This window comes from Bombina bombina, chromosome 5 (genome assembly GCF_027579735.1).
Source record: "Bombina bombina isolate aBomBom1 chromosome 5, aBomBom1.pri, whole genome shotgun sequence".
NCBI classification, from domain to species: Eukaryota; Metazoa; Chordata; class Amphibia; order Anura; family Bombinatoridae; genus Bombina; species Bombina bombina.
The window spans coordinates 1,148,394,705-1,148,416,158 of NC_069503.1; the positions used below are offsets into that span (position 1 = coordinate 1,148,394,705).

At 47.4% G+C, this 21,454-nt stretch overlaps 1 protein-coding gene across 1 annotated transcript in view; it reads left to right on the forward strand.

Moving 5' to 3' along the window:
* The window catches only part of NRBP2 (nuclear receptor binding protein 2), a 179,132-nt gene extending 164,986 nt beyond the window's left edge, over positions 1 to 14,146 (forward strand). The window contains exons 14-16 of the mRNA XM_053715482.1: positions 767 to 830; positions 12,632 to 12,687; positions 13,150 to 14,146. Of these exons, the coding sequence (XP_053571457.1) occupies positions 767 to 830; positions 12,632 to 12,687; positions 13,150 to 13,218 (189 nt within the window). The 3' untranslated portion in view covers positions 13,219 to 14,146. The remainder of the gene's footprint in view (positions 1 to 766; positions 831 to 12,631; positions 12,688 to 13,149) is intronic.
* The last annotated feature ends 7,308 nt before the right edge of the window (positions 14,147 to 21,454 follow it).

The following is a 21,454-nucleotide window of genomic DNA, read 5'->3' on the forward strand; positions in this document are numbered from 1 at the left end:
ACCCTCCCTATAACAACTCCTGTAGCACCATATAACCCTCCCTATAACTCCTCCTGTTGCACCATATAACTCATCCTATTGCATCATATAACCGTCCCTATATCTCCTCCTATTGCACCACATAGCCCTGCCTATAACTCCTCCTATTGCATCATATAACCCTCCCTATAACTCCTCCTATTGCACCATATAGCCCTGCCTATAACTCCTCCTATTGCATCATATAACCCTCCCTATAAATCCTCCTATTGCACCATATAACCCTCCCTATATCTCCTCCTATTGCACCATATAACCCTCCCTATAACTCCTCCTATTGCACCATATAACCCTCCCTATAGCTCCTCCTATTGCCTCATATAACCTTCCCTATAACTCCTCCTACTGCATCATAAAACCCTCCCTATAACTCCTCCTACTGCATCATATAACCCTCCCTATAACAACTCCTCCTATTGCACCAAATAACTACATATAACTCCTCCTATTGCCTGATATAACCCTCTCTATAACTCCTCCTATTGCATCATATAACCCTCCCTATAACTCCTCCTATTACACCATATAAACCTCACTATAACTCCTCCTATTGCACCATATTACTCTACCTATAATTCCTCCTATTCCCCGATATAAACCTCTCTATAACTCCTATAATTTTATTTTAGTTTTTGTAGAAACTTTCTCACCTGTTATGTATAAGACATTTCATTATACCACCATTTATACTACTTGACACTTTTCCTCCCTCTCCCTTTGCTTTTAGCTGACATTATACCTGAAGCTTGAGGACAAACTGCAAAGGCACCTGAGCTGTGACCTGCTCCCCAGTAAGTTCCCTAAATACCACTTATTATGATACAGATTGACAGGGTGGGAACTGTGTGAGGGTGCTAGTGGTAGGGTGGGACCTGTGTGAGAGCACTGGTGGTATGATGGGACCTGTGAGAGGGGGCTGGTGGTAGGGTGAGACCTGTGTGAGGGCGCTGGTGGTAGGATGGGACCTGTGTGAGGGCGCTAGTGGTAGGATGGGACAAATTTTCCCTCTAAGGCCAGTTTTGTGTGCGGTCCAGCAGTGAAACAGTTAATAAGAGAACCATACCTTGCAGTCTGCATTGTGCAGTGTTTGCTAATTGCAAGGTGCGGTTACCTAATTAACTTTTTCACTGCTGGGCCGCACACAAAACTGATCTTAGAGGGAACACTGCGGGACCTGTGTGAGAGCGCTAGTGGTAGGATGGGACCTGTGTGAGAAAGCTGGTGGTAGGATGGGACCTGTGTGAGAAAGCTGATGGTAGGTTGGGACCTGTGTGAGGGCTCTGGTGGTAGGATGGGACCTGTGTGAGGGCGCTAGTGGTAGGATGGGACCTGTGTGAGGGAGCTGGTGGTAGGATGGGACCTATGTGAGGGCGCTGATGGTAGGATGGGACCTGTGTGAGAAAGCTGGTGGTAGGATGGGACCTGTGTGAGGGCGCTGATGGTAGAATGGGACCTGTGTGAGGGCGCTAGTGGTAGTATGGGACCTGTGTGAGGGAGCTGGTGGTAGGATGGGACCTGTGTGAGGGCGCTAGTGGTAGGATGGGACCTGTGTGAGGGCGCTAGTGGTAGGATGGGACCTGTGTGAGGGCACTAGTGGTAGGATGGGACCTGTGTGAGGGCGCTAGTGGTAGGATGGGACCTGTGTGAGGGCGCTAGTGGCAGGATGGGACCTGTGTGAGGGAGCTAGTGGTAGGATGGGACCTGTGTGAGGGCGCTAGTGGTAGGGTGGGACCTGTGTGAGGGCGCTAGTGGTAGGATGGGACCTGTGTGAGGGCGCTAGTGGCAAGATGGGACCTGTGTGAGGGAGCTAGTGGTAGGATGGGACCTGTGTGAGGGCGCTAGTGGTAGGATGGGACCTGTGTGAGGGCGTTAGTGGTAGGATGAGACCTGTGTGAGGGCGCTAGTGGTAGGATGAGAGCAATGTTCCCTCTAGTGGTAGGATGGGACCTGTGTGAGGGCGCTAGTGGTAGGATGGGACCTGTGTGAGGGCGCTAGTGGTAGGATGGGACCTGTGTGAGGGCGCTAGTGGTAGGATGGGACCTGTGTGAGGGAGCTGGTGGTAGGATGGGACCTGTGTGAGGGCGCTGATAGTAGGATGGGACCTGTGTGAGGGCGCTGGTGGTAGGATGGGACCCGTGTGAGGGCGCTGATGGTAAGATGGGCGCTGATGGTAAGATGGGACCTGTGTGAGGGCGCTGGTGGTAGGATGGGGCCTGTGTGAGGGCTCTGGTGGTAAGATGGGACCTGTGTGAGGGCGCTAGTGGTAGGATGGGACAAATGTTCCCTCTAAGGCCAGTTTTGTGTGCGGTCCAGCAGTGAAACAGTTAATAAGAGAACCATACCTTGCAGTCTGCATTGTGCAGTGTTTGCTAATAGCAAGGTGCAGTTACCTAATTAACATTTTCACTGCTGGGCCGTACACAAAACTGGTCTTAGAGGGAACACTGGATGGGACCTGTGTGAGGGCGCTAGTGGTAGGATGGGACCTGTGTGAGGGAGCTGGTGGTAGGATGGGACCTGTGTGAGTGCGCTGATGGTAGGATGGGACCTGTGTGAGGGCGCTGGTGGTAGGATGGGACCTGTGTGAGGGCGCTGATGGTAGAAAGGGACCTGTGTGAGGGCGCTGGTGGTAGGATGGGACCTGTGTGAGGGCGCTAGTGGTAGGATGGGACCTGTGTGAGGGCGCTAGTGGTAGGATGAGACCTGTGTGAGGGCGCTAGTGGTAGGATGGGACCTGTGTGAGGGCGCTGGTGGTAGGATGGGACCTGTGTGAGGGGGCTAGTGGTAGGATGGGACCTGTGTGAGGGCGCTAGTGGTAGGATGGGACCTGTGTGAGGGCGCTAGTGGCAGGATGGGACCTGTGTAAGGGCGCTAGTGGCAGGATGGGACCTGTGTAAGGGCGCTGGTGGTAGGATGGGACCTGTGTGAGGGCGCTGGTGGTAGAATGGGACCTGTGTGAGGGCGCTGGTGGTAGAATGGGACCTGTGTGAGGGAGCTAGTGGTAGGATGGGACCTGTGTGAGGGAGCTAGTGGTAGGATGGGACCTGTGTGAGGGCGCTGGTGGTAGGATGGGACCTGTGTGAGGGAGCTAGTGGTAGGATGAGACCTGTGTGAGGGCGGTGGTGGTAGGATGGGACCTGTGTGAGGGAGCTAGTGGTAGGATGGGACCTGTGTGAGGGAGCTAGTGGTAGGATGGGACCTGTGTGAGGGAGCTAGTGGTAGGATGGGACCTGTGTGAGGGCGCTGGTGGTAGGATGGGACCTGTGTGAGGGCACTAGTGGTAGGATGGGACCTGTGTGAGGGTGCTGGTGGTAGGATGGGACCTATGTGAGGGAGCTAGTGGTAGGATGGGACCTGTGTGAGGGCGCTGGTGGTAGGATGGGACCTGTGTGAGGGCACTAGTGGTAGGATGGGACCTGTGTGAGGGTGCTGGTGGTAGGATGGGACCTATGTGAGGGAGCTAGTGGTAGGATGGGACCTGTGTGAGGGCGCTGGTGGTAGGATGGGACCTGTGTGAGGGAGCTAGTGGTAGGATGGGACCTGTGTGAGGGCGCTAGTGGTAGGATGGGACCTGTGTGAGGGCGCTGGTGGTAGGATGGGACCTGTGTGAGGGCGCTGATGGTAGGATGGGACCTGTGTGAGGGAGCTAGTGGTAGGATGGGACCTGTGTGAGGGCGCTAGTGGTAGGATGGGACCTGTGTGAGGGCGCTGATGGTAGGATGGGACCTGTGTGAGGGCGCTAGTGGCAAGATGGGACCTGTGTGAGGGAGCTAGTGGTAGGATGGGACCTGTGTGAGGGAGCTAGTGGTAGGATGGGACCTGTGTGAGGACGCTAGTGGTAGGATGGGACCTGTGTGAGGGTGCTAGTGGTAGGATGAGACCTGTGTGAGGGCGCTGGTGGTAGGATGAGACCTGTGTGAGGGCGCTAGTGGTAGGATGAGACCTGTGTGAGGGCGCTGGTGGTAGGATGAGACCTGTGTGAGGGCGCTAGTGGTAGGATGAGACCTGTGTGAGGGCGCTGGTGGTAGGATGAGACCTGTGTGAGGGCGCTGGTGGTAGGATGAGACCTGTGTGAGGGCGCTGTTGGTAGGATGAGACCTGTGTGAGGGCGCTAGTGGTAGGATGGGACCTGTGTGAGGGCGCTGGTGGTAGGATGGGACCTGTGTGAGGGCGCAAGTGGTAGTATGGGACCTGTGTGAGGGCGCTAGTGGTAGGATGGGACCTGTGTGAGGGCGCTGGTGGTAGGATGGGACCTGTGTGAGGGCGCTAGTGGTAGTATGGGACCTGTGTGAGGGCACTAGTGGTAGTATGGGACCTGTGTGAGGGCGCTAGTGGTAGTATGGGACCTGTATGAGGGCGCTGGTGGTAGGATGGGACCTGTGTGAGAAAGCTGGTGGTAGGATGTGACCTGTGTGAGGGCGCTAGTGGTAGTATGGGACCTGTGTGAGGGCGCTAGTGGTAGTATGGGACCTGTATGAGGGCGCTGGTGGTAGGATGGGACCTGTGTGAGGGCGCTAGTGGTAGGATGGGACCTGTGTGAGGGCGCTGGTGGTAGTATGGGACCTGTATGAGGGCGCTGGTGGTAGGATGGGACCTGTATGAGGGCGCTAGTGGTAGGATGAGACCTGTGTGAGGGCGCTGGTGGTAGGATGAGACCTGTGTGAGGGCGCTGGTGGTAGGATGAGACCTGTGTGAGGGCGCTGGTGGTAGGATGAGACCTGTGTGAGGGCGCTGGTGGTAGGATGAGACCTGTGTGAGGGCGCTGTTGGTAGGATGAGACCTGTGTGAGGGCGCTAGTGGTAGGATGGGACCTGTGTGAGGGCGCTGGTGGTAGGATGGGACCTGTGTGAGGGCGCTAGTGGTAGTATGGGACCTGTGTGAGGGCGCTAGTGGTAGGATGGGACCTGTGTGAGGGCGCTGGTGGTAGGATGGGACCTGTGTGAGGGCGCTAGTGGTAGTATGGGACCTGTGTGAGGGCGCTAGTGGTAGTATGGGACCTGTGTGAGGGCGCTAGTGGTAGTATGGGACCTGTATGAGGGCGCTGGTGGTAGGATGGGACCTGTGTGAGAAAGCTGGTGGTAGGATGGGACCTGTGTGAGGGCGCTAGTGGTAGGATGGGACCTGTGTGAGGGCGCTAGTGGTAGTATGGGACCTGTATGAGGGCGCTGGTGGTAGGATGGGACCTGTGTGAGGGCGCTAGTGGTAGGATGGGACCTGTGTGAGGGCGCTGGTGGTAGTATGGGACCTGTATGAGGGCGCTGGTGGTAGGATGGGACCTGTATGAGGGCGCTGGTGGTAGTATGGGACCTGTATGAGGGCGCTGGTGGTAGGATGGGACCTGTGTGAGGGCGCTAGTGGTAGTATGGGACCTGTATGAGGGCGCTGGTGGTAGGATGATAACTGTGTTGCCTCTAAGGCCAGTTTTGTTTTAAGCCCAGCAACTGAGAATTTCTATCAAGTGGTCGCCTGTTAAAGGGGCATGAAAACATGATATGTAATACATATTTATACAGAAAATTACAACGTATGATCCTAATTTGTTGAAGTTACATAAAAACTTTCAAAGCATAATCAGAATTTGTACAAAAAACAAAAAACTTTGCTGTACATAAAATCTAAATGCATTAAAATACAAAACTTAAAAGACCCAATCTGAAGTGTAAAGTAATAGAACATACAAAGTGTAAGTAGAACAAAACATTCATGGCATGCAGTGCTATATCGCACTGGGCTTGTGTCTCCTTCACATACAGAACTGCAGGGAACGCCCCTTAGAGAAGTATAACAAAATCTGCGTTATATATCGCAGTGGTGGAGGATGATTTTATCTAATCTGAGCGTAGAGCTTTACCATCTCTCATCGAGACGTCCAGGTTCTGCAATTTTTTTCTTAGAGAATTCAGCCCCTGTTATGTCTGCACTATAAATTATCTCCAAGCTGGAGAATCTTTGATCACCAGGACCTGTGTGAGCTGTCTAGTTGAGTGGTCTACCTAGAGACAGAGGTTAAATTACATGATGCCCGGAGGGAGATATAAAGAATAAGTTATATATACCAAACATACTTCCCTAACCTCACATTCACACAATCTACACCAGAATTTTTGTTGTTAGATATATATAGATAATCCCTTTATTACCCATTACCCAGTTTTGCATAACCAACAGTTATATTAATACACTTTTTACCTCTGTGCTCTTTTGACTTGCATTTTAGCCATTCAGTGCTTACTCCTAGGTAATGTCACGTGCCTGAGCTCAATGCTATCTATATGACACACATGAACTAATGCCCTCTAGCGGTGAAAAACTGTCAAAATACATTTAGATATGAGGCGGCCTTCAAGGTTTAAGAAATTAGCATATGAGCCTACATGAGTTTAGCTTTCAACTAAGAATACCAAAAGAACAAAGCAATATTGGTGATAAAAGTAAATTGAAATGTTGTTTAAAATTCCATGCCCTATTTGAATCATGAAAGTTTATTTTGGACTTGACTGTCCCTTTAAATTAAAGCCATCTGAAATAATTCTGGATTGTGGTAAAAACATTCTGACTCTGGGGCAGCGCCTAGCCACGCTGGATGATGGCGGCAATCTGTTAGAGCTCTGAAAACCCAAATGCTAATTAGCCTAGTTATGTGCAACTAAATCACCCCTTTTTGATAAGGAATTGTGCCAAAACATTTCTTATAGCAGGCTGCGTCTATCCTGAGTACTGACAACAAGACTGCAAGCTGATACCTGCTGGCCGGGACCTCTTGGGCCGACTCACCCACCTCTAGCCACAAAAGGATTCAAACAAAATGGCGAGGACGAACCAGCCACGCTCCTAACCTCCACACAGTCTCCTGACACTGCTGGCATCACGGGGGAAGTAGAGAAAGAAAAGAGACCACAGCACCTCACGAGTTCCAGATTGGGCCTCAACGCATGTCCGTACTGCTGAGGTTTTGAAAGACTAGCAATGCCTGGGCCTAGTATTCCATCCAGCAGGGGAGATATACTAAACACTCCGCTGGCAGTAGCAGCATAAAGCCCGCGAAGTAGGAAAGAGAAAAAGCGACAGGCCTATTGGGCGTCTATTACACCCATGCACCGGAGCGGTTTAACCCACACATTACGGCAGGGTAAGACCCCGCGACATCGGCTAGAGCACAAGGCCAGGCCCTGGTGCTGACAGGACACTACACAGCCACATCTGCCTCACCTAACAGCAGGGAAAGATCCCGCGGCATTCTCTTCACAACGCAGCAGGGTAAGACCCCACAACACCCACTAGAGTAAAAGAACAGGCCCCAGGGCTGACAGAGCATTATATAGCCAGTGGAGGCAACATTGGGCCTGCGGGACGTGCCACTAGCAAGCACGAGTGGTGAAGTATCATAAAGAATAATAACCTTAGGGTAACTGCAGCATACAGCCTGGGGGAGAGACATAGAGGATTTGGTCTCTCAAGGCCCGCAATGACACCATAATCATCAGCCATACAGCCTGCATTCTTATTACTTATCCAGTTGCCCGCACATTAGAGGCAGATTCTTAGGCCTGAAACAAACAGTGCACAGCGCTTAGGTCTCCTCATTCAGGAACTTACGCCCATCTCATAAGTACCCTGATTAAACTTCTGCCACAACAGTAGAGCAACACCTCCCTGTACAGCCCTCCTTATTGTTACCACACAGACTTTGTCACAGCTTGACTGCAGAACAGACAACTCATACTCTCCCATACGCAACCCCCTACATCAGAGAGATAGTCCTATCAGCACATCCACATACCCTGGTATGCCAAATAAAAGAACATCAAGGCCAACAAAAGGCTCACAATCATCCATGATGGAGAGCTACCTACTTCCCCCTGAATCCGCACCAAGCACCTCTAAAGATCAGCAGGAAGGGCGAAGACAGACAGTGCCTGCACAAATTCACAGCATAGACCAAGCACAACACAACTTTGTCACTAAAGAGGACATTAAACATCTCTCATCAAAAGAGGATATCAAAGAAGCAATGTCAGATGTTAAGAGTATGTTTGCTGAACTAAGAAAAGATATAACTGCTGTAGACCAAAGAGTCACCCAGATTAAAGAAAAACAGGAAAAATCTGTGTTCAGACCTGCAACATCAAGCAAGTTTTTTACAATCGCAGGAGGTAGCAGTACAAAACCTCACTGAACGCATTGAAGATCTAGAAAACAGAAGCAGGAGGAACAACTTAAGATTGCTGGGAATCCCCGAATCCGTGAACCCCTCTACCCTACATAAATATATTCAAGACCTATTCAGATACATAAAGAACTCTCCAGCAGCCACAGACGTACAGATTGAACGTGCACACAGGGCACTGCGCCCTAAACCACCCAACAGGGGGCCGCCCAGGGATGTGATCATTAAGCTGCTATCCTTCAAGGATAAAGAGGAAATCCTCAAGCACGCCAGAACAAAACACCTGCTTGTGTACGAGGGTTAAGACATTCAGGTGTTTACTGATATTTGCCCGGCAACACTCCAGAAGAGGAGAGATCTGAGATACATTACCGCGGTTCTTAAGGAACAGTAAATCCCCTACAGATGGGGGTTCCCGACGAGCATTATCGCCAATATATCATGGAATATCATGGATCTTCCTACCTTCAACCAAGCCCTGGGTATAACGATCAGACCCCCTCAGATGATGCCTGGCGAGGGAGTGGACCCACCTGGAGCCACCTTTGATGCTTCTGATGAAGCGTATGTGCGAATGCATGAAACGTGCCAGGCTGTTCTGTATGTGACCCTTTTTAGTTTATTCAAATTAACCACCTTTGTTTTAAGACTCTGCTGTTCCAGTGTGATTTCCTTTTTGATAGACCCTATTTGCATCTATGGCAGTTGGAAATACCGCTTGGTCATCCACTGGTTTGCTACAGGGACTCTTTTTCCTTACGCAAGAAAACTTTCCCCTTCCCTCCTACCAATAGCCTATCACCATCGAGTTTCACTGGTGACACACCAGAAAGCATTCACTAGATACGCCGACCGCTGGCCTGCTACAGGACACTCTTACCGGACTTGCTCCAAAGGGGTTTATCGCTCGTGTGGAGGAGAAGTTCTTCGTGTGTCCAGGCATCCCATCTACCACTCACTACTCAGCATCAAGTGCATTTGGAACGGCGAGGAACTCTCATTCCAGAGGTACCGGGAATGTCCGCTACCTCAAACCATTGAACTACTCCATGCAGAGCATCACCATTTGGGAGGCGAACAAATGTGTCCTAAGAGGCAAGCTGATAAAACATAAAGCCAAAATCACAAGACAACAGAAGGAGCTCTATCGGACACTCCTTACCCAAGTCACTGAAAAAAGGATGCCCATAAAAAAAAAAAAAAAAAAAAATTAGGTGACACTCCAGACTACACTAAACCAGGCCAGGTCCAACCTTCTGCAATTTTTGCAGAAGGAACATCAGAGAAAAGCTTTAATCCTTAGGCAGCACTTCTTTGAGCAGGTAGACATGGCGGGGAAACTCCTGGCCTGCGTGATAGCTCACAAAAAACTTAGAACATATGTACACACGATAGTCGACACACAGGGAGCCATTAAGGCAGACGGTGCGTCAATTGCAAATACATTTGGGGAATTCTACAAAACCCTTTATAACCTTCAGGCCTTAGGGCATGCTCGAGACCCTATCCCAACTGCTGACCTAGCAATTCAACAATACTTAGCAAGAACAAACACTCCTCAGTGAAGACTCTGAGTTCCTCAAATCCCCAATTATAATAGAGGAAATACCAAAGGCAATCGAAGACCTACCTACAGGCAAGAGTCCAGGCCCCGATGGCTTTGGCCTGAAGTACTATAAATCCTTCTCTGTCATACTAGCACCCCGTCTACTGACAATATTTAACCAGCTGTCCGAATCTCCTACCCTCCCTAGTGCAATGCTAGCAGCACATATTTTCTTGATACCAAAGCCAGGCAAACCCACTGATAAACTGGAGAACTATTGCCCCCATATCCTTTCTTAATTCGGACGTCAAAATACTAGCCAAAATATTAGCCAATAGATTGAATAGATTCCTACCCCATCTAATTTCAACAGACCAAGTGGGGTTCTACCCGCTCGGGAGGCCCGAGACAACACATTTAAAGTTCTGCAACTAATCGTCCATGCCAGGGTTAACTCTATCCCCCTGGCTCTGGTGTCAACAGACGCGGAGAGGGCGTTTTTGATCGGGTGAACTGGTCATTCATGAGCCAAACACTGATTAAGTTTGGCTTCGGACCCAAATTCGTCAAAGTGTTCTCATTATATTCTACACCTAATACTAGAGTGCAGGTCAACGGCACACTCTATGACACATTCTCAATCAGCAACGGGACGTGGCAGGGCTGCCCCCTCTCCCCGCTTCTGTTTGCCCTCACCATAGAAACATTAGTTTGTAAAATCTGTGCCAACTCTGCCTAAAAGGCATTACAGTAGGTAATACTGAACACAAAATCGCAATGTACGCGGATGATATCCTCCTAACAATATATTGAATATAACGGAGCCCCCCTAGCACATTCGACAGCCTAAGACAACAATGCCCAATTAAAATAGCACCATCCTCTCTTAAATACTTAGGTATCACCCTCACGTCACAGATAAGGGAGTGAGTAGACCTCAAGTGTAGGGCAATTAGAGACGATGTACTAAGAGATCTCTCTAGTTGGAAGAATAAAAGTATATCATGGATGGGCCGCATTAATGTGGTCAAGCTGAACATCTTACCCAGGGTCCTCTATGTCCTACAGACTAAACAAATCTCTACATCAAATACAGATGGTCATAGAGACATATATATGGAATGGGATTAAACCCAGAATTCAGCGCAAAACGATATATCTCCCTAGGGAGAGGGGTGGGGTGGGAGTTCCCTACCTTAAGACTTACCGAAAAGCCATAAATCTACAAAGACTAGTTGAATGGTGTCATAACCCTAAGAGCAAAGCATGGACACAGATTGTGAGATACTACAAAGGGGCAATGTTGGATCCCTGGCATGGGTGGCACCGTATCGCCGCCCCGGTCTGATTGAGCACTATCCACTACTACAGGAAGTATTCTCAATGTGGGACAGGCTAATCAGAGTGGGGGCCTATATTTCCTCTCCCTGCTCTCCTCTGACCCCTATAAGAGACAATCTAGATATTAAATTGGAACCGTTGCGCACAGGGTCCCACACACACTTGTACTCCTTGACTGACAACAGAATAGCACACGTCCTACACCACGGGACAATTAAACCACAGGCCAAGCTTGCGGAATGGGATGGTCACACATTCTCCTCATGGTTCTGCATAGCACAGCTTACTCATTACTACTCATCACATAGGAATAAAACACACTTTAACAGACAAAAAACTCTCTTCGAGAGCCTATGTGTAGCACATCAGCCCCCAAAACACTTAATCCCACAACTTTATAAAATCCTTACAAGGGGAGATTCTAATCTACCTTCATATGTACAGGCCTGGAACAATGAGCTAGGACAAACTATAGAGATTACGGAATGGTATAAAATATTTGAGAAGGCCAAGAAGGGTTCAATTTCAGCTAGAATTCAGGAAATACACTACAAATTTCTGAGTCGTTGGTACCTGACCCCTCAGAGGATTAAAAAAATGTATCCAAATACTAACGGGGAGTGCTGGAGGGACTGCGGGGGGAGAGCACACTTCTCCATGTGTGGTGGTCTTGCCCCTACATTCGTTCTTTTTGGGACGAAGTGCTAACAGAAATGAGCAGAGTCCTTGAGGTCACTGTCAAACCTAACCCAAATCACTTAATATACCACAATCTTCCTAAGGTGTGTGGAGAGGCAAAGCACCTTTTACTGCTTCTGATGTTCAGTACAGCTAAGGGGCTAATATCTAAATATTGGAAAACACAACAGACACCCATCCTACAGGAATGGAGGGCCAGGGTCAGGGACCTGCTCTGGTTAGAGCTATATTATTTCTGGAAAACAGGCAAAATTATGACCTACGAACATATGCAGTTTACCTGGGAGGGTAAAGGCCTCTAATTGGACACAGCGGGCCACTTGTTCTTGTCTTCCAACGCCCCAATCTGGAATTCCCAAACCCTCCACCCCCTTTTTTTTTTTTTCTCTCTCTCCCTTTCCTTTCTCTGCCTCCCCCTTTTCTCCTTACTCTAGCAATACCAATGTTGTTTTTGTTATAAAAATGTAAACTGATGTATAACAAGTTCAAACAGGTAGGTTCACAACCCCACCTCGCTCTTAAAGTCAATGGATTAAACTATGATGCATTTACCAAGGACTAAGGCTGTACAATACGGCAGGGTTATCATAAACCCCTTACAGAATGTTAAACTTGAATGTATTTCACTTTTTGCCTCTGATGTATCGTACATTTTCTTACAATAAAGCTTGTTTAAAAAAAAATAATTCTGACTATTGGACCACTGTCCCAGGTGTCAGGTGGGTACTCAACAAGCTCGAGATTTTCAAGCTTTAACCTCAGTGTTACTAGGTTCTTGCACTTCTGCTGAAGATCAGATGAATGTCACTTATATTTTATTTTAACATTTCCATTTGCAGATGAGAGCTCTCAGACCCTGGCCTCTGAACTTGTGCATTATGGCTTCATTAGTGAGGTGAGTGAACCAACCCCTTTCTTTTGTTGCTCATAAGTGATCCTAGGGAGCATTGAGGGGTGTCCTTTATACAAGTTGACCTGGACTCAAATGTTTTACTAAATGAGTTACTTGTTCTCTTCTGTTCCACAAATTGTGCAGTAAAGACCATTATCAGTGTTGGCCAAACACCAAGTCCTCGGTATGAGCATCATTTAACCTAGTGACTGACAGACATGGCTTGTTTGCTGGAGTGATTGCAGCCTTCCCTGGCAGTCAAAGAGTTAATACCGTAACACGATTTGTGAACATATTTACTTATGGAATAGTTGTAATCAGGTTGAGTTGTGTCTCCTTGGCTAAATTAGGCTCTCACTGCTCATACTGATTGTAATCTGTCTATCCCTGTTTCTGCCTGTGTTTGTTTTGTTGCTGGCCAGATTGGTGTCTGTTCCTTTAATTGGCCCTTCTTTTTTCACACAGGAGGACTGCCAGAAGTTAGCCACTTTCCTGGAAGATGCTCTGCACAAGCAGCGCACTCCTCTGCACTGAGTATTAAATTACAGGAAGAACTGAATTAGTGATGTTTACCCGTATGGTACAAAGAGGGATTTATTCCAACAGGAAACCATAACCTGTTCTTCAGAGGGACACAAGGATAAGACTGACATCAACGTGCCCCAAGCCTGAAGACCTTGTAGAAGAGTGAATTACGTTTATTATATCTGAGGTGTGAGAGATTCTTCCTAGATGTTCCCCACATTTGCAGGAAGAGAGGTCAGGGACCAACCTGGATGTCTTAAAGCTTTTCATGTCTTAATGTGTCTGTGATCTCTCACTAGCCACGAGTGGCTTCAGATCAGCTTCAGATGGGTCTGGACAGTCACTTGATAAGCACAAGATCTGGATAGTCTCCAGTTACCATCTGTAATACACAAAGGCTAAACTCAGCTTTGTGTAAGAAGCCTATTGCTCTCATTGTCTTCCTCAAACAGATTAAATGTGCCAATGTTTTATTTCTTATGTGAACTGATAACCAATTACAGGGGGAGAGGCAGATATCATTATAATGAGAGGACGATGGCTGGACAAGCTTCTTAATCCCGCGATGAACTGTAATAATCAGATATTACTTGTCAAATTTGTGTAAAAACTGCTATAATTGCTAGAATAATCTACTCAATGAATTCTAACCCCCCAACCAATCAGTAAACCTTCCCCAGGGTAAATCACAACTTTTATCTTTCTTCTGCAATAAGTAGTTTCTTCACCAATAAGTGAGCAGTCCTGCAGTGCACCAGTGGGTCATGAACAATAGAAAGCAACTTTATGTGACCTGTTCTGACCTTACTCTGTATTATGTACTGTATAAATAGAATGTTACTATGGACTTAAACCTGGGGGTTATTGTCACAGCTGCCAGACTCATTAAACTGATGTTAGACTAAAATCAGAGCGTAATAAATAACTGATACAAGTATTTTTAAGCTAATCAGGTTAAGTTACAGCGATTTAAAATGATTTTGAAACTGAAAATGCCTGTTTGTTCCCAGCTGATATAGGGACAGATTGCTCAATGATTGAGAATGATAATTCCTCCAGCTCTATTGGTGGTCAGGAACACGCCATTGCCATTCTCTCTTTAACCCACGACAAAAATGGCTTTATTATGACTAGAACTAGCATCATAAAATACAATGGATTGTAAATTGGTACAGAAGTTGCCAAACCCTGGTGCATGCCTAACCCGTTCCCTAGTAATCTATTACAGCTTGTACCTTACCATGTGTGTGTTCTCAAATGCTACAGGTTCTGTGCAGCGTCACCTGCTGGTCCCTAGGAGGTACACTGTGCCTGACTTACATCAGTTCCCTAGTGATCTACTACAGCTTGTACCTTACATAGTGTGTTCTCAAATGCTACAGGTCCTATGCAGCGTCACCTGCTGGTCCCTAGGAGATACACTGTGCCTAACTTACACCAGTTCCCTAGTGATCTACTACAGCTTGTACCTTACATAGTGTGTTCTCAAATGCTACAGGTCCTATGCAGCGTCACCTGCTGGTCCCTAGGAGGTACTATGTGCCTGACTTACACCAGTTCCCTAGTGATCTACTACAGCTTGTACCTTACATAGTGTGTTCTCAAATGCTACAGGTCCTATGCAGCGTCACCTGCTGGTCCCTAGGAGGTACTATGTGCCTGACTTACACCAGTTCCCTAGTGATCTACTACAGCTTGTACCTTACTGTGTGTGTTCTCAAATGCTACAGGTCCTATGCAGCGTCACCTGCTGGTCCCTAGGAGGTACACTGTGCCTGACTTACACCAGTTCCCTAGTGATCTACTGCAGCTTGTACCTTACATAGTGTGTTCTCAAATGCTACAGGTCCTATGCAGCGTCACCTGCTGGTCCCTAGGAGGTACACTGTGCCTGACTTACACCAGTTCCCTAGTGATCTACTACAGCTTGTACCTTACTGTATGTGTGTTCTCAAATGCTACAGGTCCTATGCAGCATCACCTGCTGGTCCCTAGGAGGTACACTGTGCCTGATTTACACCAGTTCCCTAGTGATCTACTACAGCTTGTTCCTTACTGAGTGTGTTCTCAAATGCTACAGGTCCTATGCAGCGTCACCTGCTGGTTCCTAGGAGGTACACTGTGCCTGACTTACACCAGTTCCCTAGTGATCTTCTACAGCTTGTACCTTACATAGTGTGTTCTCAAATGCTACAGGTCCCATGCAGAGTCACCTGCTGGTCCCTAGGAGGTACACTGTGCCTGACTTACACCCGTTCCCTAGTGATCTACTACAGCTTGTACCTTACATAGTGTGTTCTCAAATGCTATAGGTCCTGTGCAGCGTCACCTGCTGGTCCCTAGGAGGTACACTGTGCCTGACTTACACCAGTTCCCTAGTAATCTACTACCGCTTGTACCTTACATAGTGTGTTCTCAAATGCTACAGGTCCAATGCAGCGTCACCTGCTGGTCGTTAGGAGGTACACTGTGCCTGATTTACACTAGTTCCCTAGTGATCTACTACCGCTTGTACCTTACATAGTGTGTTCTCAAATGCTACAGATCCTATGCAGCGTCACCTGCTGGTCCCTAGGAGGTACAATGTGCCTGACTTACACCAGTTCCCTAGTGATCTACTACCACTTGTACCTTACTGTGTGTGTGTTCTCAAACGCTACAGGTCCTATGCAGCATCACCTGCTGGTTCCTAGGAGGTACACTGTGGCTGATTGACACCAGTTCCCTAGTAATCTACTACCGCTTGTACCTTACATAGTGTGTTCTCAAATGCTACAGGTCCTATGCAGCGTCACCTGCTGGTCCCTAGGAGGTACACTGTGCCTGACTTACACCAGTTCCCTAGTGATCTACTACAGCTTCTACCTTACTGTGTGTGTGTTCTCAAATGCTACAATTCCTGTGCAGCGTCACCTGCTGGTCCCTAGGAGGTACACTGTGCCTGACTTACACCAGTTCCCTAGTAATCTACTAAAGCTTGTACCTTACTGTGTGTGTGTTCTCAAATGCTACAGGTCCTATGCAGCGTCACCTGCTGGTCCCTAGGAGGTACACTGTGCCTGACTTACACCAGTTCCCTACTGATCTACTACAGCTTGTACCTTACCATGTGTGTGTTCTCAAACGCTACAGGTCCTATGCAGCGTCACCTGCTTGTCCCTAGGAGGTACACTGTGCCTGACTTAAACCAGTTCCCTAGTGATCTACTACAGCTTGTACCTTACTGAGTGTGTGTTCTCAAATGCTACAGGTCCTATGCAGCGTCACCTGCTGGTCCCTAGGAGGTACACTGTGCCTGACTTAAACCAGTTCCCTAGTGATCTACTACAGCTTGTACCTTACTGAGTGTGTGTTCTCAAATGCTACAGGTCCTATGCAGCGTCACCTGCTGGTCCCTAGGAGGTACACTATGCCTGACTTACACCAGTTCCCTACTGATCTACTACAGCTTGTACCTTACCATGTGTGTGTTCTCAAACGCTACAGGTCCTATGCAGCGTCACCTGCTTGTCCCTAGGAGGTACACTGTGCCTGACTTACACCAGTTCCCTAGTAATCTACTACAGCTTGTACCTTACTGTGTGTGTTCTCAAATGTTACAGGTTCTGTGCAGCGTCACCTGCTGGTCCCTAGGAGGTACACTGTGCCTGACTTAAACCAGTTCCCTAGTGATCTACTACAGCTTGTACCTTACTGAGTGTGTGTTCTCAAATGCTACAGGTCCTATGCAGCGTCACCTGCTGGTCCCTAGGAGGTACACTATGCCTGACTTACACCAGTTCCCTAGTAATCTACTACAGCTTGTACCTTACATAGTGTGTTCTCAAATGCTACAGGTCCTGTGCAGCGTCACCTGCTGGTCCCTAGGAGGTACACTGTGCCTGACTTACACCAGTTCCCTAGTGATCTACTACAGCTTGTACCTTACATAGTGTGTTCTCAAATGCTACAGGTCCTATGCAGCATCACCTGCTGGTCCCTAGGAAGTACACTGTGCCTGACTTAAACCAGTTCCCTAGTGATCTACTACAGCTTTTACTTTACATAGTGTGTTCTCAAATGCTACAGGTCCTATGCAGCATCACCTGCTGGTCCCTAGGAGGTACACTATGCCTGACTTACACCAGTTCCCTAGTAATCTACTACAGCTTGTACCTTACATAGTGTGTTCTCAAATGCTACAGGTCCTGTGCAGCGTCACCTGCTGGTCCCTAGGAGGTACACTGTGCCTGACTTACACCAGTTCCCTAGTGATCTACTACAGCTTGTACCTTACATAGTGTGTTCTCAAATGCTACAGGTCCTGTGCAGCGTCACCTGCTGGTCCCTAGGAAGTACACTGTGCCTGACTTAAACCAGTTCCCTAGTGATCTACTACAGCTTTTACTTTACATAGTGTGTTCTCAAATGCTACAGGTCCTATGCAGCATCACCTGCTGGTCCCTAGGAGGTACACTGTGCCTGACTTACACAAGTTCCCTAGTGATCTACTATAGCTTGTACCTTACCATGTGTGTCTTCTCAAATGCTACAGGTCCTGTGCAGCGTCACCTGCTGGTCCCTAGGAGGTACACTATGCCTGACTTACACCAGTTCCCCCAGTCATCTACTACAGCTTCTACCTTACCATGTGTGTGTTCTCAAATGCTACAGGTTCTGTGCAGTGTCACCTGCTGGTCCCTAGGAGGTACACTGTGCCTGACTTACACCAGTTCCCTAGTGATCTACTACAGCTTGTACCTTACAGAGTGTGTTCTCAAATGCTACAGGTCCTGTGCAGCGTCACCTGCTGGTCCCTAGGAAGTACACTGTGCCTGACTTAAACCAGTTCCCTAGTGATCTACTACAGCTTTTACTTTACATAGTGTGTTCTCAAATGCTACAGGTCCTATGCAGCATCACCTGCTGGTCCCTAGGAGGTACACTGTGCCTGACTTACACAAGTTCCCTAGTGATCTACTACAGCTTCTACCTTACCATGTGTGTGTTCTCAAATGCTACAGGATCTGTGCAGCTTCACCTGCTGGTCCCTAGGAGGTACACTGTGCCTGAATTACACCAGTTCCCTAGTGATCTACTACAGCTTGTACCTTACATAGTGTGTTCTCAATGCTACAGGTCCTATGCAGCATCACCTGCTGGTCCCTAGGAGGTACACTGTGCCTGAATTACACCAGTTCCCTAGTGATCTACTACAGCTTGTACCTTACTGTGTGTGTTATCAAATGCTACAGGTCCTATGCAGCGTCACCTGCTGGTCCCTAGGAGGTACACTATGCCTAACTTACACCAGTTCCCTAGTAATCTACTACAGCTTGTACCTTACATAGTGTGTTCTCAAATGCTACAGGTCCTGTGCAGCGTCACCTGCTGGTCCCTAGGAGGTACACTGTGCCTGACTTACTCCAGTTCCCTAGTGATCTACTACAGCTTGTACCTTACATAGACCTAGATTTGGAGTTTGGCGTTAGCCGTGAAAACCAGCGTTAGAGGCTCCTAACGCTGGTTTTAGGCTACCGCCGGTATTTGGAGTCACTCAAAATAGGGTCTAACGCTCACTTTTCAACCCGCGACTTTTCCATACCGCAGATCCCCTTACGTAAATTGCGTATCCTATCTTTTCAATGGGATCTTTCTAACTCCGGTATTTAGAGTCGTTTCTGAAGTGAGCGTTAGACATCTAACGACAAAACTCCAGCCGCAGGAAAAAAGTCAGTAGTTAAGAGCTTTCTGGGCTAACGCCGGTTTATAAAGCTCTTAACTACTGTGCTCTAAAGTACACTAACACCCATAAACTACCTATGCACCCCTAAACCGAGGTCCCCCCACATCGCCGACACTCGAATAATTTTTTTAACCCCTAATCTGCCGACCGCCACCTACAGTTATCCTTATGTACCCCTAATCTGCTGCCCTAACACCGCCGACCCCTGTATTATATTTATTAACCCCTAATCTGCCCCCCACAACGTCGCCTCCACCTACCTACACTTATTAACCCCTAATCTGCCGACCGCAAAGCGCCGCCACCTACGTTATCCTTATGTACCCCTAATCTGCTGCCCCTAACACCGCCGACCCCTATATTATATTTATTAACCCCTAATCTGCCCCCACAATGTCGCCTCCACCTACCTACACTTATTAACCCCTAATCTGCCGACCGCAAAGCGACGCCACCTACGTTATCCTTATGTACCCCTAATCTGCTGCCCCTAACACCGCCGACCCCTATATTATATTTATTAACCCCTAATCTGCCCCCCTCAACGTCGCCTCCACCTGCCTACACTTATTAACCCCTAATCTGCCGATCGGACCTGAGCGCTACTATAATAAAGTTATTAACCCCTAATCCGCCTCACTAACCCTATAATAAATAGTATTAACCCCTAATCTGCCCTCCCTAACATCGCCGACACCTAACCCAGCCAATCAGAATCAAGTTCAATCCGATTGGCTGATCCAATCAGCCAATCAGATTGAGCTCGCATTCTATTGGCTGATCGGAACAGCCAATAGATTGCGAGCTCAATCTGATTGGCTGATTGAATCAGCCAATCGGATTGAACTTGAATCTGATTGGCTTATTCCATCAGCCAATCAGAATTTTCCTACCTTAATTCCAATTGGCTGATAGAATCCTATCAGCCAATCGGAATTCGAGGGACGCCATCTTGGATGACGTCCCTTAAAGGAACCGTCATTCGTCGTTAGTCCGTCGGGCCCAGCAGGATGTTCCCGCGTCGGAGGTCTGCAAGATGGATCCGGAAGAAAGAAGATTGAAGATGCCGTTGATAGAAGACTTCATCCGGATCATGGACCTCTTCAGCTCCCGCTTGGATGAAGACTTCATCCGGATCATGGACCTCTTCATCTCCCGCTTGGATGAAGACATCAGCCGGATCATGGACCTCTTCAGCCCCCCGCTTGGGCTTGGATCAGGACATCGGAGGAGCTCTTCTGGACAGATCGTTGAACCCGGTGAGGTGAAGACAAGGAAGGAAGATCTTCAGGGGCTTAGTGTTAGGTTTATTTAAGGGGGGTTTGGGTTAGATTAGGGGTATGTGGGTGGTGGGTTGTAATGTTGGGGGGCTTGGGTATTGTATGGTTTTTTTTACAGGCAAAAGAGCTGAACTTCTTGGGGCATGCCCCGCAAAGGGCCCTGTTCAGGGCTGGTAAGGTAAAAGAGCTTTGAACTTTAGTTATTTAGAATAGGGTAGGGCATTTTTTTATTTTGGGGGGCTTTGTTATTTTATTAGGGGGCTTAGAGTAGGTGTAATTAGTTTAAAATTGTTGTAATATTTTTCTTATGTTTGTAAATATTTTTTTATTTTTTGTAACTTAGTTCTTTTTTATTTTTTTGTACTTTAGCTAGTTTATTTAATTGTATTTATTTGTAGGAATTGTATTTAATTAATTTATTGATAGTGTAGTGTTAGGTTAATTGTAGGTAATTGTAGGTAGTTTATTTAATTAATCTATTGATAGTATAGTGTTAGGTTTAATTGTAACGTAGGTTAGGATTTATTTTACAGGTAATTTTGTAGTTATTTTAACTATTTTAGCTATTAAATAGTTCTTAACTATTTAATAGCTATTGTACCTGGTTAAAATAAATACAAAGTTACCTGTAAAATAAATATAAATCCTAAAATAGCTATAATATAATTATAATTTATATTGTAGCTATATTAGGATTTATTTTACAGGTAAGTATTTAGCTTTAAATAGGAATAATTTATTTAATTATAGTTAATTTATTTCGTTAGATTTAAATTATATTTAATTTAGGGGGGTGTTAGTGTTAGGGTTAGACTTAGCTTTAGGGGTTAATACATTTATTAGAATAGCGGCGAGATTCGGTCGGCAGATTAGGGGTTAATAATTGAAGTTAGGTGTCGGCGATGTTAGGGAGGGCAGATTAGGGGTTAATACTATTTATGATAGGGTTAGTGAGGCGGATTAGGGGTTAATAACTTTATTATAGTAGCGCTCAGGTCCGGTCGGCAGATTAGGGGTTAATAAGTGTAGGCAGGTGGAGGCGACGTTGTGGGGGGCAGATTAGGGGTTAATAAATATAATATAGGGGTCGGCGGTGTTAGGGGCAGCAGATTAGGGGTACATAAGGATAATGTAAGTAGCGGCGGTTTACGGAGCGGCAGATTAGGGGTTAATAATAATATGCAGGGGTCAGCGAAAGCGGGGGGCGGCAGATTAGGGGTTAATAAGTGTAAGGTTAGGG